The 15,167-nt window shown below is 44.4% G+C and overlaps 2 protein-coding genes across 3 annotated transcripts in view; one reads left to right on the top strand and one right to left on the bottom strand.

The window, feature by feature from the left end:
- The first annotated feature begins 53 nt into the window (after positions 1 to 53).
- On the top strand, positions 54 to 2,840 carry LOC139445380 (keratin, type II cytoskeletal I-like). The gene is made up of 2 exons (XM_071226520.1): positions 54 to 606; positions 2,734 to 2,840. The coding sequence occupies exons 1-2, from the start codon at positions 54 to 56 to the stop codon at positions 2,838 to 2,840; spliced, it is 660 nt and encodes a 219-aa protein (XP_071082621.1).
- Positions 668 to 15,167, bottom strand: part of LOC139444674 (synaptophysin-like) — a 123,407-nt gene continuing 108,907 nt past the window's right edge. Inside the window, exons 3-8 of one of the 2 annotated variants that reach the window (XM_071225607.1) lie at positions 12,579 to 12,703; positions 11,442 to 11,631; positions 10,166 to 10,357; positions 9,762 to 9,864; positions 4,791 to 4,844; positions 668 to 3,782 (exon numbers count right to left, since the gene is read on the bottom strand). In XM_071225607.1, the coding sequence (XP_071081708.1) occupies positions 4,804 to 4,844; positions 9,762 to 9,864; positions 10,166 to 10,357; positions 11,442 to 11,631; positions 12,579 to 12,703 (651 nt within the window). In that variant the 3' untranslated portion in view covers positions 668 to 3,782; positions 4,791 to 4,803. Of the gene's footprint in view, positions 4,845 to 9,761; positions 9,865 to 10,165; positions 10,358 to 11,441; positions 11,632 to 12,578; positions 12,704 to 15,167 lie in introns of both variants that reach the window. The other variant, XM_071225606.1, reaches the window with a different exon arrangement.

Below are 15,167 nucleotides of genomic sequence, written 5' to 3'. Positions count from 1 at the left end.
ACTGTGGCGCCACCATGATGGGTGGTTATGTCTCCTACTGTGGCGCCACCATGATGGGTGGTAATGTCTCCTACTGTGGCGCCACCATGATGGGTGGTGATATCTCCAACTGTGGTGCCACCATGATGGGTGGTAATGTCTCCTACTGTGGCGCCACCATGATGGGTGGTGATATCTCCTACTGTGGCGCCACCATGATGGGTGGTAATGTCTCCTACTGTGGCGCCACCATAATGGGTGGTGATATCTCCTACTGTGGCGCCACCATAATGGGTGGTGATATCTCCTACTGTGGCGCCACAATGATGGGTGGTAATGTCTCCTACTGTGGCGCCACCATGATGGGTGGTTATGTCTCCTACTGTGGCGCCACCATGATGGGTGGTAATGTCTCCTACTGTGGCGCCACCATGATGGGTGGTAATGTCTCCTACTGTGGTGCCACCATGATGGGTGGTAATGTCTCCTACTGTGGTGCCACCATGATGGGTGGTAATGTCTCCTACTGTGGCGCCACCATGATGGGTGGTAATGTCTCCTACTGTGGCGCCACCATGATTGGTGGTGATATCTCCTACCGTGGCGCCACCATGATTGGTGTTATGTGTCAGACATTTCCACCAATCACAATGGTGTTTCCGTTTCATGTACAAACAACAATGTGACGTGGTAAATAAACAAATTTATTCGCTTTATTGTTCATACAAACAACTAAAGGACCAATGCTACAGAATGCATGTTTCCAACAAGAACTAGCAGACCATTACTTCAAGATATTAGAATATGAACATTAATCATCTGTTATTACATGCATAACATGAAGGAATGAACAGCATACAAGAACTTGATAAGCATGGATTAAGAACAGGAATATATAGTCCTAAACATACCGTGTTGGATGCTCAGTACATGAAATATGGTTTACAATATCCAACTGATAAAAAACTGACTTCAGTATTACTGGCGAATTACTCGTCCCCGTCTTCAGCAGCTATAACTTATTTCCTCCCCATTGCCCATGTGTGTCCCCCTGATGAGTGAGTGAGTGAGTGAGGGAGGAAGTTTTCACGCCACTTTTAGTACTATTCCAGCACTATCTGGGGACACCTGACAGGGAATCGAACTGGGGCCTTCAGCATGACGAGTGAATGCTTTAACCACTAGACCACCCCACGACACTGAAGCTGCACACTGAAAAGTGGGGGAGACTGAAATGGATGCCATTTTCTCGGCTTTAAGAACAAATCAGAGTGTTTGGTATACACATGGTCTGCTGGTGAATGTTATTTTCATTTTGACTCATGGTATACTGAAGTAGAAAAAAGGTCTGGACAGATCCTTCTTTTTCCTCAAGTGAATATTTAATCTGATGACAAAGTATTGCTGCTGCATGTAGAATACACTAGCATCTTGATGAGAAGTAATGTAGTGATCATTCGTACTAATAGTATGTATGGTAGCTCCAGAGTGTCCTACTGAATGAAGAATATACATATCTACATTTCAACCCATATCAAACAACAGATACAAAATATTAGTATTCAAAATACAAACAACAGAAGCAAAACAAGGCATATCACATCCAGAAGATGCAATCCAATTCATCACTTAAATCGTGACGCTGGCCCTGAGGTCAAGGCCACCCTATTCCAAGTGGAATGTAATGAACTGAAACAGACTCGGCAAACAAAAGGGTGACCCATTTCTACAGCTGTGGCAACCATGGGCTGATTCCATGGTTTACAGATTTCTGTTATTGAAAGAGGAGTTTGAATTTTTTAAAAAAAATAATGTATCTGAACAAGTTTCATTTGAATTGACTGGACATGGATAGTGGTGGAGACGGAACAAGGAATAAATCTACATCTCCTCAATGTTTGTGTTGTGGCTGACGTGAATCTGTAAACCTTAGAATATAGAAAGTGCCCGTTATGTATATACAGTAAACAAGTCAAGTTAAAATACACAACATCTGTGATGCTAAAACCTGGCTCTGGCTAAAGAAGAGAAATAATCGGGTGTAATGTTCTGAGATCATTCTAGCACAATTCTGATGAATATACCCTATACACGACTCAACTGAGAATGTCCCCATCAAAAGCCGATACACCCACACTCACAATTAACTGAGATACAAGTACGTTTAATAGTGCCCTAATTCCTAAGTGAGCCGGTGCAAAGGTCATTGAAATCATGTAAAAATTCTGTGTGCATAAGATATGAATCTTTTTAAATAACAAAATCGTATTGACAGAGAGTGACAAAATATCTGTATTTGAGTACAAATGAAACGGGTTTCTGAGAGGAAGGTAGAAAATATATTTGTCATAATGTTGATATAATAGCAACCACACTGACATTGTGTTGTTCCTATTTTGAGGAAGACTCCAGCAGTTACAAAAATACAGTTGGCAAAATACTCCAAACTCTTTTCAAAACACACAAATAAAGAATGTGGAAAGTCTTGGTGCAGTGCAAGGGAGATGACTCCGACTAGCCTACATTTCCAAGCAAATATCTGACACAGATGGAACATATACTGCTCAAAAAAGTTAAGAGTCACCTGATTCTGACATAGTCAAGTAAAAGAATGGAGTGATCCTTAACCATTTTTGAGTGGTATATATTCATTACAAGTGCAAGGGAGAAGACTCCAAGCCAATATGGGCCACAGATGTGACCGACCAAGACCCATTGTGGATGCAGTTACCTCCCCTTCTCTAATAACTGCAGCATCTGACAACCAGGAGGCTAAGAGTTGCATGTTTCTACACCAGTCTGGCATGGACAATGTGTGTTGTAACAAGGATGACCCCTGTTCCAAGATGGCGGCCCAATAATGCCCCGGGCACTACATGGATGACGGTATGTGACACACAGTGCCTGTCATTTACAAGGCCAATTTAACCTGAATTGCATGCGTCTGCATTGAGTGATGTCGGACACTGATGTAAGGGATAAACGAAACTTGTCTTAGTCATATCCGCTACTTCCCCTCGTTAAGGAACACAAAAATATTTCGTATTTTAATAAATGTCGACACTCAAGAACTAGAATAAAAATTCAGATTATTTGGTGTGACCTCATTTTGATTCTGCCTAACCAAATGAAGGGCATGCTGGGATAGGTCTATGCATGATGGGATAGGGTCCACTGCATGATGGGATAGCCTACTGCATGATGGGATAGTCCACTGCGTGATGGGATAGTCCACTGCATGATGGGATAGGGTCCACTGCATGATGGGATAGTCCACTGCATGATGGGATAGTCCACTGCATGATGGGATAGGGTCCACTGCATGATGGGATAGCCTACTGCATGATGGGATAGGGTCCACTGCGTGATGGGATAGTCCACTGCATGATGGGATAGGGTCCACTGCATGACGGGATAGTCTACTGCATGATGGGATAGGGTCCACTGTGTGAAGGGATAGGGTCCACTGTATGAAAGATTCTCTGCTCTGCTGGGAGTGGGATGTGGGAATTTCACGAGCAACTTAAAACTTTGATGGAAGGATTTCATACCTTGTACAAACCACTACACAGGTTTAACAGACATCACTCAATATAATCCAGACACTCTTAACTATCGTTAGTCAACGACGAAATGGGTAAGACATAGACTTGATGCACACATCCAACACACAAGAAACACTAGAAATCAGGACCTGGCATGACCAGGTTACAGTCCTATTCTATGTTTCTCTCTACAGCAGCTTGGTGGTTACCAGGGGATACGTGGTGGTGGTGCATCATGCTGGAGATACCCCTCCTTAACTAAAACACAGGATGTGTTGATATTAAAACAGTATTCACATAAACATGATTGTTGTAAAGACCAAGGACATTGTCCCCCATTGCCCCCATGCAGGCTATATAATTGTGTATATCAAGGCAACAAGAAGTTACTAAATGTTCTAGGTTGCCTGATCTGTTCCTAACCTGAATGTATCCCATGCACACATCACTAACAACTGATACTTCTAGCAGGACTCCAGCCTACAGAGGCAGTCCTTTTCAGATCTCAAGGTCGTCTTTTGGCAGCGGAACTGGGAACCCTGTAGCAATCCCGTCAGACCAACATCCCCTACATGACACAATGTCACACACGACACGTCACACACATGACATGTCACATACAACACAACATCACAAACAGACCCATGGGTCATGTCCTGACCCAAAGTGTCACGTCCGACCCAAGTGTCACGTCCGACCCAAGTGTCACGTCTGACCCAAGTGTCGTGTCCGACCCAAGTGTCACGTCTGACCCAAGTGTCACGTCTGACCCAAAGTGTCACGTCCGACCCAAGTGTCACGTCTGACCCAAGTGTCACGTCCGACCCAAGTGTCACGTCTGACCCAAGTGTCACGTCCGACCCAAGTGTCACGTCTGACCCAAGTGTCACGTCCGACCCAAGTGTCACGTCTGACCCAAGTGTCACGTGTGACCAAGGTGACATGTCTGAGCCATGTGCCATGCCATCCTCTCTGAGGAAACCCTCTACCTATATCTGTCTGACAGGGATGCTAAAGAGTTCCGTGATTGAAATAAAGAAACCACTGGTGATGACTTACATTACTTTCTTGTTCTAAATTCATAATTTATTCCCTGGCATGTTACAAAATACAAAATAACAATGAATCTAACATAAAACAGAAACAAAACAAAAATTTGATAGAAGAAGACCCTAGCTACTACTGCCACCACAAGTTAGTTCTTTTTCCAATGCCGTGTTGCACAGCTATGAGAAGGGTAGTACTTGGTTAGTCGGCACTACTTACTACTGGACACATCTTAATATTGGTTGGTGGGAGGTTGCTGAGGCGGGCCTGCTTCTAGAGAAACAAAATAATAAAGAAACAATTAAGTCACAGACAACACAGAAACACAGAGCTCAAAGGGACAGAGGCTTCATCAAGGTATAACCCTGGTCAACCCTAGGAGCATGTGAGGAGGGTGGGTGTAATTGTCCCTGGTCAACCGTAGGAGCATGTGAGGAGGGTGGTTGTAATTGTCCCTGGTCAACCCTAGGAGCATGTGAGGAGGGTGGGTGTAATTGTCCCTGGTCAACCCTAGGTGTATGTGAGGAGGGTGGGTGTAATTGTCCCTGGTCAGCCCTAGGAGTATGTGAGGAGGGTGGTTGTAATTGTCCCTGGTCAGCCCGAGGTGTATGTGAGGAGGGTGGGTGTAATTGTCCCTGGTCAGCCCGAGGTGTATGTGAGGAGGGTGGGTGTAATTGTCCCTGGTCAGCCCGAGGTGTATGTGAGGAGGGTGGGTGTAATTGTCCCTGGTCAACCCTAGGAGCATGTGAGGAGGGTGGGTGTAATTGTCCCTGGTCAGCCCTAGGTGTATGTGAGGAGGGTGGTTGTAATTGTCCCTGGTCAACCCTAGGAGCATGTGAGGAGGGTGGGTGTAATTGTCCCTGGTCAACCCTAGGAGCACGTGAGGAGGGTGGGTGTAATTGTCCCTGGTCAGCCCTAGGAGCACGTGAGGAGGGTGAGTGTAATTGTCCCTGGTCAACCCTAGGAGCACGTGAGGAGGGTGGGTGTAATTGTCCCTGGTCAGCCCTAGGAGCATGAGAGGAGGGTGGGTGTAATTGTCCCTGGTCAGCCCTAGGAGCATGAGAGGAGGGTGGGTGTAATTGTCCCTGGTCAACCCTAGGTGTATGTGAGGAGGGTGGGTGTAATTGTCCCTGGTCAACCCTAGGAGCACGTGAGGAGGGTGGGTGTAATTGTCCCTGGTCAGCCCTAGGAGCATGAGAGGAGGGTGGGTGTAATTGTCCCTGGTCAGCCCTAGGTGTATGTGAGGAGGGTGGGTGTAATTGTCCCTGGTCAGCCCGAGGTGTATGTGAGGAGGGTGGGTGTAATTGTCCCTGGTCAGCCCGAGGTGTATGTGAGGAGGGTGGGTGTAATTGTCCCTGGTCAACCCTAGGAGCATGAGAGCAGGGTGAGTGTAATTGTCCCTGGTCAACCCTAGGAGCACGTGAGGAGGGTGGGTGTAATTGTCCCTGGTCAGCCCTAGGTGTATGTGAGGAGGGTGGGTGTAATTGTCCCTGGTCAGCCCTAGGAGCATGAGAGGAGGGTGAGTGTAATTGTCCCTGGTCAACCCTAGGAGCACGTGAGGAGGGTGGGTGTAATTGTCCCTGGTCAACCCTAGGTGTATGTGAGGAGGGTGGGTGTAATTGTCCCTGGTCAACCCTAGGTGTATGTGAGGAGGGTGGGTGTAATTGTCCCTGGTCAACCCTAGGAGCATGTGAGGAGGGTGGGTGTAATTGTCCCTGGTCAGCCCTAGGAGTATGTGAGGAGGGTGGGTGTAATTGTCCCTGGTCAGCCCTAGGAGCATGAGAGGAGGGTGAGTGTAATTGTCCCTGGTCAACCCTAGGAGCATGAGAGGAGGGTGGGTGTAATTGTCCCTGGTCAGCCCTAGGTGTATGTGAGGAGGGTGGGTGTAATTGTCCCTGGTCAGCCCGAGGTGTATGTGAGGAGGGTGGGTGTAATTGTCCCTGGTCAACCCTAGGAGCATGAGAGCAGGGTGAGTGTAATTGTCCCTGGTCAACCCTAGGAGCACGTGAGGAGGGTGGGTGTAATTGTCCCTGGTCAACCCTAGGAGCATGAGAGGAGGGTGAGTGTAATTGTCCCTGGTCAACCCTAGGAGCATGAGAGGAGGGTGGGTGTAATTGTCCCTGGTCAGCCCTAGGTGTATGTGAGGAGGGTGGGTGTAATTGTCCCTGGTCAGCCCGAGGTGTATGTGAGGAGGGTGGGTGTAATTGTCCCTGGTCAGCCCGAGGTGTATGTGAGGAGGGTGGGTGTAATTGTCCCTGGTCAGCCCTAGGAGCATGTGAGGAGGGTGGATGTAATTGTCCCTGGTCAACCCTAGGTGTATGTGAGGAGGGTGGGTGTAATTGTCCCTGGTCAACCCTAGGAGCATGTGAGGAGGGTGGGTGTAATTGTCCCTGGTCAGCCCTAGGAGCATGTGAGGAGGGTGGGTGTAATTGTCCCTGGTCAGCCCTAGGTGTATGTGAGGAGGGTGGGTGTAATTGTCCCTGGTCAACCCGAGGTGTATGTGAGGAGGGTGGGTGTAATTGTCCCTGGTCAACCCTAGGAGCACACACCTCCACATCTCTGGACTATCAGGGCACAACTAGCTCTGAATGTTTTCACCAGATACATGATATACCTTGATGGCAGCCTGGTATACATACACACATACATACGTGTATACATACATATATGGTTCAGCAATATGAGGAGCATGCAAGTTGGTTAGAAATCTAATGTTCCAATAATACATCAGTCCTATAATCAAAGCCCATGATATATTTGATGTAGTTTGGAGATATGGATAGCTTGCCCATCGTACACAAGAGAATAGCCGGGCCAAGTCAGTATCAATATTGTTTATACAGCAGCACAGAGATATGGTTAGTGCAGGTGGAGAGAAGCCCTGCTGGTCCTGCTCGCTTGGGTACACAGGGTCCCCATCACTACACACACAAAGACATATCATATTTATGAAAATATACAGTATTCTGGAATCTACACAGTCTACTCCACCACCAGACTTGTCCTATGTTTGTTTGGAATAGAGTCTAATAACTGCGAAACATTAGGTCCGGTTTCTTTAGAATCAGAATTCTCAGAGGCAAATTGTTGGAAGAATGCGACTTGTGTATGAAGGTGAAATGTGACTGAAAATATTGACTGTGCAGATTGAAGTAATGTTTGAGAGAGCATGCACACTGTTCACACACATCACTGGGTCACAAGCAGTCATTAGGCAGGTGCTGGCAGTCATAGGTGCAGCAAGTCAGTATGTACAAGTTGAAGGAGAAAATAGAATGCCAGGTCTTAGATTGAAAATCACTCAAAATGTACTGTACAAGAACTTTCATTTCAAAATATGTAAGATTTATTTCACACAAAAATGGAAAAACATTCTGAAAAAGCAACACTTACCTGGACAGATCAAGCTCACATGTAAAATAGTTATATTATTGGCAATAACACATCTAGCAATGGACGACCAGTTCCCAGAAAGTACAGGAGGAGTTTACAGGATTCATGTTCCACTGAACATACAGCACTTGTGGATGTCCACTTCCCCCGCCCTATTCACAATCCAGATACTATTCATATGGCACCTATCAATATTTCAAATATTCAAGGTGCCACCTATTCACAATCCTGATATTCCAAAGTACAACCTATTCACAATCCTGATATTCCATGTGCCACCTATTCACAATCCTGATATTCCATGTGCCACCTATTCACAATCCTGATATTCCATGTGCCACCTATTCACAATCCTGATAGTCCATGTGCCACCTATTCACAATCCTGATAGTCCATGTGCCACCTATTCACAGTTCTGATATTCCATGTGCCACCTATTCACAATTCTGATCCCAAAGTAAGTATGGTACATATTCACAATCCTGTATTTCCTACATGAACGTATTTCTGATACTCCTAAGTGGAACCACTCCAAGTGTAACGTCTTCACAAGGTGCTACTCCCCGAAACTCCTGGTACTCAATATCGTCCTGGAAATCCTGGACAAAACAGGACTGCATGTGGTCAACAAGGACAAGGAGCTGCTGGGGTCCACAAAGCGAAGGAGAGACAGAACGTTTAGCACTGAGCAGGCAACAACACGATAGCCCATTGACAACACGATAGCCCATTGACGCCATCTCACCAATCCTACAGCTTATCCTTGTACAGTGTCTTGCACACATGGATAAGTGTTGAGAACCCTTGTCATAAACATATGACCTCATCTGAACACTATCAACCAGTATGGGATGAACATTCAACAGTGGTCTGGAGAACATCCAACAGCGGTCTGGAGAACATTCAACAGCGGTCTGGAGAACATTCAACAGCGGTCTGGAGAACATTCAACAGTGGTCTGAAGAACATCCAACAGCGGTCTGAAGAACATCCAACAGCGGCCTGAAGAACATTCAACAGCGGTCTGGAGAATATTCAACAGCAGTCTGGAGAACATTCAACAGCAGTCTGGAGAACATTCAACAGTGTTCTGGAAAACATTCAACAGCAGTCTGGAGAACCAACACAACTACACGGCACCTGAAGGTGGAAGCCGTGTGTCGGGAGTGCTGCACAAACCAACACTACTACATGGTACCAGCAACCAGGGAACTAGAGTCACAACTACATAGCACCTGAAGGTGGAAGCCGTGTGTCAGGAGAGCAGCACAAACCAACACTACTACATGGTACCAGCAACCAGGGAACTAGAGTCACAACTACATAGCACCTGAAGGTGGAAGCCGTGTGTCGGGTGTGCTGCACAAACCAACACAACTACTGATAAGACAAAATGAGGACCCGAGCACAAACGTGAGGAGATTCTCGCAAGCCTAATATCACAAATATCCTATGTGTTTCAAGAAAAGGGATTGATAGTCTTATCCTGATTTATATTACAATCCTACAGTCAAAATTCTACTGCTGATCAAGTCCTTTTACTCTGAATACAAAATGATTGCATAATTATTCCAGTGTTGGCGCTTTTCCTGACAGAAAGACCATCGCATGTTTGACACTTCCTGCATGAACCTATACTTTTATTATCACGGAAGAGATGAGACTCCATTTGAAATGATTTGAGATTTCTTGTCGTAATCACAGTTTTAACCATTCATCAAGCTTTCAATCCTAGCTCATGGCAACTGCCTGGGGTGGAACACTACACTTTCTGTGGGTCGATCTCGGACTGCGTACCTGGAGAACTGGGCGGCTTCGAGCGGATTTTAAACCATGGAGTTTCCTTGTACAAGAACCACAGGTTGGCAGCCCACACTAAAAAGTTCAGAAATCCAAAGATCTGAAAAGGGAAGGATAAGAAATATAAATTGATATGGGATCAGGAAAAAGCCACGTCAGTTAGAATAGTTACAGTAAACAAACAGACCATTGTTAGTTAATACCACATACAGTTTTGTACAACCAATGGAAAACTTACCCAATGAAACCAAATGAGCCCAAAATGAAACCTAATTGGCTATTCTGACAGGTCAGCTAAATATGAAACTCACTTGGGCATTTTCACCAGGTGAGCTAAAGATGAAATTTATTTTGATTTTTCAGCAAGGTGAGCTAAAATTGCACTAAAACTAAACACTTACGATGGATACATTCAGGCTAGCAAAGTTGCCAAGGTGACCGACTTGACAGGCAACTTTTTTGCACTCGGCCATCATCTGGAAGAGGCCGGACTCGCTGGGGTCGGTGTAGAACTTGACGTCAGACACACCTTGAGCCCAGGCAGAGGAGGAGATGAGCCACAGGGCCGTCACCACAACCGATATCACAAAGTCCTGCAAACAAGGGATACTCGCTAACTATTTGTCTCGTGGATTCAAGTGAGTGAGTGAGTTGAGTTTAATGCTGCCACTTTGAATCATATCACAGCAAGTTAGCTTCATATGGAAGAAAATGAATGAGTGAGTTGGGTTTAACGCCGCTTTTAACAGCATTCCAGTTATATCACGGCGAGTCAGCTTAATGAGGGAGGCAAGCCTGGGTGATGCAAGCAAACACTTTAACCACTGAGCCACCCCACAGCCACAACACTTGTGAAACCCACAAGCACTGGTATGGTGCTAACAAACCAAGAATCATCAAGGTGAAATAGGGATTCAAACCCATGACATAACTTATAAATATGAAACTGTTTGTGTGATGAGTGATATAACTATTGGTTGGGGTTATCTGCCCTTGATACCTTCAAACACAAGCTCCTTCCCAGCGTGTGACACCTTCGTAACACTCGCAGTAACATCGCTGCCACCAGTGTGGGCGCGGCCATTACAAGAATCTTGAAATTTGCCCTCCAACCCCATATGTAGTAACGTTTATACTTTTGTTTATGTCTTTGGGAATGCCATCATATTTCATTTTGAAAAGGTTTACGACTGACCATGTTTTCCAGATGAATTTACTTTGTTGTTTTGATAATCAGATTGGTTTCGAGATTGCAGACTAACGGAAAACCAACCAACTTCTCCCTTACATTCTTACTATATCAATAACACGATAGTTTTAATGAAACAGAAATTCAAATTGACAAACGAAGAAAGTAATTTAGCAGCTATAAGTGTATTCGGCGTCACGACAGTCGTCACTTGTTTGTAAACATAACGGTCATTCGGTTGCGAGTTCAACTCCAAGCATGGTTGTGGCCACCTATTCACAGTGGGGAGTTTTGACAGGTGGCAGCGATAGTATAGAGAGCTCCGGGAACGTACTATCGCTGTGAGGAGCTTGCTTCAAACATGGCATTCAAGGGAAACAACTCTTCACAAGGAGACCCATGGGATGAAGACGATACCATGACATCCATCTATTAAATGAGGAAAGCGCTTGCTGCGTTGCATAAACTCCTACAGTCAGATTACTCACCACAATGACAATCCGGTTGTTCTTGCGGTAGAGATCGTCAAAGAAGATGTAGAGAATAAGAGCACCAATGCAGTAGAGGAAGGCGATAACTCCGACGAAGACGTAGAACTGCGCTGGCGCCGTCTCGCTCTGCCCCAGATGGTAGGTGGATGTGCCATTGCAACTGAGGACGACTTGAACACTTTGCAGACTGCAAGACGAGACGCAAACCGTGTAATGGTGTTGGTTTGTTGATGTAGGAGTATTTGTTGATGTAGGAGCATGTGTTGATGTAGGAGTGTGTGTTGATGTAGGAGTATGTGTTGATGTAGGAGTATGTGTTGATGTAGGAGTATGTGTTGATGTAGGAGTATGTGTTGATGTAGGAGTGTGTGTTGATGTAGGAGTGTGTGTTGATGTAGGAGTGTGTGTTGATGTAGGAGTGTGTGTTGATGTAGGAGTGTGTGTTGATGTAGGGGTATGTGTTGATGTAGGAGTATGTGTTGATGTAGGAGTGTGTTGATGTAGGAGTGTGTGTTGATGTAGGACTATGTGTTGATGTAGGAGTGTGTTGATGTAGGAGTATGTGTTGATGTAGGAGTGTGTTGATGTAGGAGTATGTGTTGATGTAGGAGTGTGTGTTGATGTAGGAGTGTGTGTTGATGTAGAAGTGTGTGTTGATGTAGGAGTATGTGTTGATGTAGGAGTGTGTGTTGATGTAGGAGTATGTGTTGATGTAGGAGTATGTGTTGATGTAGGAGTGTGTGTTGATGTAGGAGTGTGTTGATGTAGGAGTATGTGTTGATGTAGGAGTATGTGTTGATGTAGGAGTATGTGTTGATGTAGGAGTATGTGTTGATGTAGGAGTATGTGTTGATGTAGGAGTGTGTGTTGATGTAGGAGTGTGTTGATGTAGGAGTATGTGTTGATGTAGGAGTATGTGTTGATGTAGGAGTATGTGTTGATGTAGGAGTGTGTGTTGATGTAGAAGTGTGTGTTGATGTAGGAGTATGTGTTGATGTAGGAGTGTGTGTTGATGTAGGAGTATGTGTTGATGTAGGAGTATGTGTTGATGTAGGGGTATGTTGATGTAGGAGTATGTGTTGATGTAGGAGTATGTGTTGATGTAGAAGTGTGTGTTGATGTAGGGGTACTTACTCAAAAGGATATGAGTATTGATAGACCACTTCCTTCCAGGGGTTGCTTTCGTTGTTACATTTGGTCTTCAGAGATGAACTGGTCCTGAAGCTGGTGGTTGTTGCGAAAGCAAATATGGCCACAATCTGAAAGATGATAAATTGTTTAACTGATCAAGGTTGTATGAACACAAGGCATGTATGTGTATCACATACAAGTAAGTAAGTGAGTGAGTGAGTATGGTCAATCGCCGCTTTAAGCAATATTCCAGAAATAACACAGCAGGGGACACCAGAAATGGGCTTCACACATTGTACCCATGAGCGGAATCGAACCCGGGTCTTCGGCGTGACAAGCAAACACTTTAACCACTTTGCTTGACAAGTTTAACCCTATGAGGCAGTAACTAGCTTCAACTTATCTATGGACAAGCTCATCGTTACAAGTATTTTCTGATTAATATTTGCCAGTATGAATTCTGTTGCGGACTATCCGGTTAAGAAATAGTTGCATAATTACATCATAACAACACTCTTAGAAACATGTCAGCTCCAAGCGCTGCATCTTTTGGAAACATTGCGGGAAATGCCTTTGATGATGCTGAAAGGGATTCTCGGCAGAGATGTGGTGACATTCTGGGTCACTACATATGGCTTTCATCATTATAAAACCCCTGTAGCACCTTTCATCTTTATTTACCCAAACAAGAAACTACTTGATAAAGAAAAGAACTAATCGATGCTGCAATCCAAATCATTCCTCAGAGGTTTTGTGTATGATTATTTAGGATCAAAAATTGTCTGGAGTTGCTAGTAAACATGTCTTTCATCTACTATCAAATATCCAAGAAAATACAAGTTAGCTTCCAACTCATGCAAACACCTTTATCTTATAGCAACACTACTTCTTGAGAACATCTGTGACATTCCATTATCTATCAGGGTACAGAGTGCCGGCTACTATCAGGGTACAGAATCCTCCTCTGTAGGGCAGATCCAGCTATGAGTGAGTGTTGGGAGTTTGAGCTGCTTCATTCAGTATGTCGGCTACTATCAGGGTACAGAGTGTCGGCTACTATCAGGGTACAGAGTCCTCCTCTATAGGGCAGATCCAGCTATGAGTGAGTGTTGGGTGTTTGAGCTGCTTCATTCAGTATGTCGGCTACTATCAGGGTACTGAATCCTCCTGTATAGGGCAGATCCAGCTATGAGTGAGTGTTGGGTGTTTGAGCTGCTTCATTCAGTATGTCGGCTACTATCAGGGTACAGAGTTCTCCTCTATAGGGCAGATCCAGCTATGAGTGAGTGTTGGGTGTTTGAGCTGCTTCATTCAGTATGTCGGCTACTATTAGGGTACTGAATCCTTCTCCTTCACGTCCAAAGTAATAAGTAATAAGATCTTCACATCCAGAGTAATGAGCAATACAATCTTCACATCCAAGGTAATGAGTAATAAGATCTTAACATCCAAAGTAATGAGTAATAAGATCTTCACATACAAAGTAATGAGTAATAAGATCTTCACATCCAAAGTAATGAGCAATGAGATCTTCACATCCAAAGTAATGAGTAATACGATCTTCACATCCAAAGTAATGAGCAATAAAATCTTCATATCCAAAGTAATGAGTAATAAGATCTTCACATCCAAAGTAATGAGCAATAAGATCTTCACATCCAAAGTAATGAGTAATAAGATCTTCACATCTTAATGTATATGACAACTATGATATGATAATACAGCATAATAATAAATATTACAAAATATTTGCATATTATTCTGTGGATGATAAATGCTATATATAAGTATCAGACAGTACTTCTGACCCAAGATGCCAGTGGTGGCGTGAAGTGATTACAGGATAAATCAATGTTGACGTTTGCCATCAGTTTTGACACGAGCATTGATCAACCATTGTTTCCTGTTTACACAGGTCATTTGCCGTGGCAATATTCCAGGACCTTGCATCATGTCACTAAAGGGTCCATCTTCCCCATTAGGTGCCATGTGTCACCAGTTGGAAGCATGATCTGTCAATCACAGAGGAAGAAGCCATGGTGAGGGGTTACAAAACCTTTGCCCTTAGAAATTGTTCAGAAGCCAAATAGACTTTCCTCTTGTACCCTATACATGTGGTATATTCCTTTTTGGCACAAACAGTCTCCTGCAACACCAAACTGTAAGTGGTCAATACGAAGTGTACATAGTAACACAATGAAGTAGATGAAGGGAATGTCCACAACTCATTGACCACAGAACAGCAACATCCTACATGGGACACTACACTTGAACCCAGGTTTGGAATCAAACTCAGACCTTCAGCCTGTCCTAATTAACTCTTGTACTACTCACCTAACACGCCAGCTCCTAATGAAGTAAATCAAACAGTGAAATGTATGGGTTTTTATTAATATTCTCAACTAACAATTTACCTCAAGCAAGTTTCAATCAATGAAATGAATATTGTTCCTACAAAGTAGACACATGATACAGATAAACTACAGATATGGGAAACTACAGTATTAGTTATTAATATTAAATCCAAGACAAGCCATCAGACACCTGACCAACAACATCTCCACGCCAAGAGGGAGGTTCCACATGGGAGTT

Source organism: Haliotis cracherodii, unplaced genomic scaffold (assembly GCF_022045235.1).
Source record: "Haliotis cracherodii isolate W230 unplaced genomic scaffold, xgHalCrac1.p SCAF_6, whole genome shotgun sequence".
NCBI lineage: Eukaryota > Metazoa > Mollusca > Gastropoda > Lepetellida > Haliotidae > Haliotis > Haliotis cracherodii.
Note: the sequence above shows the minus strand (reverse complement) of the source record. Positions and strands in the feature narration are given on the sequence as shown.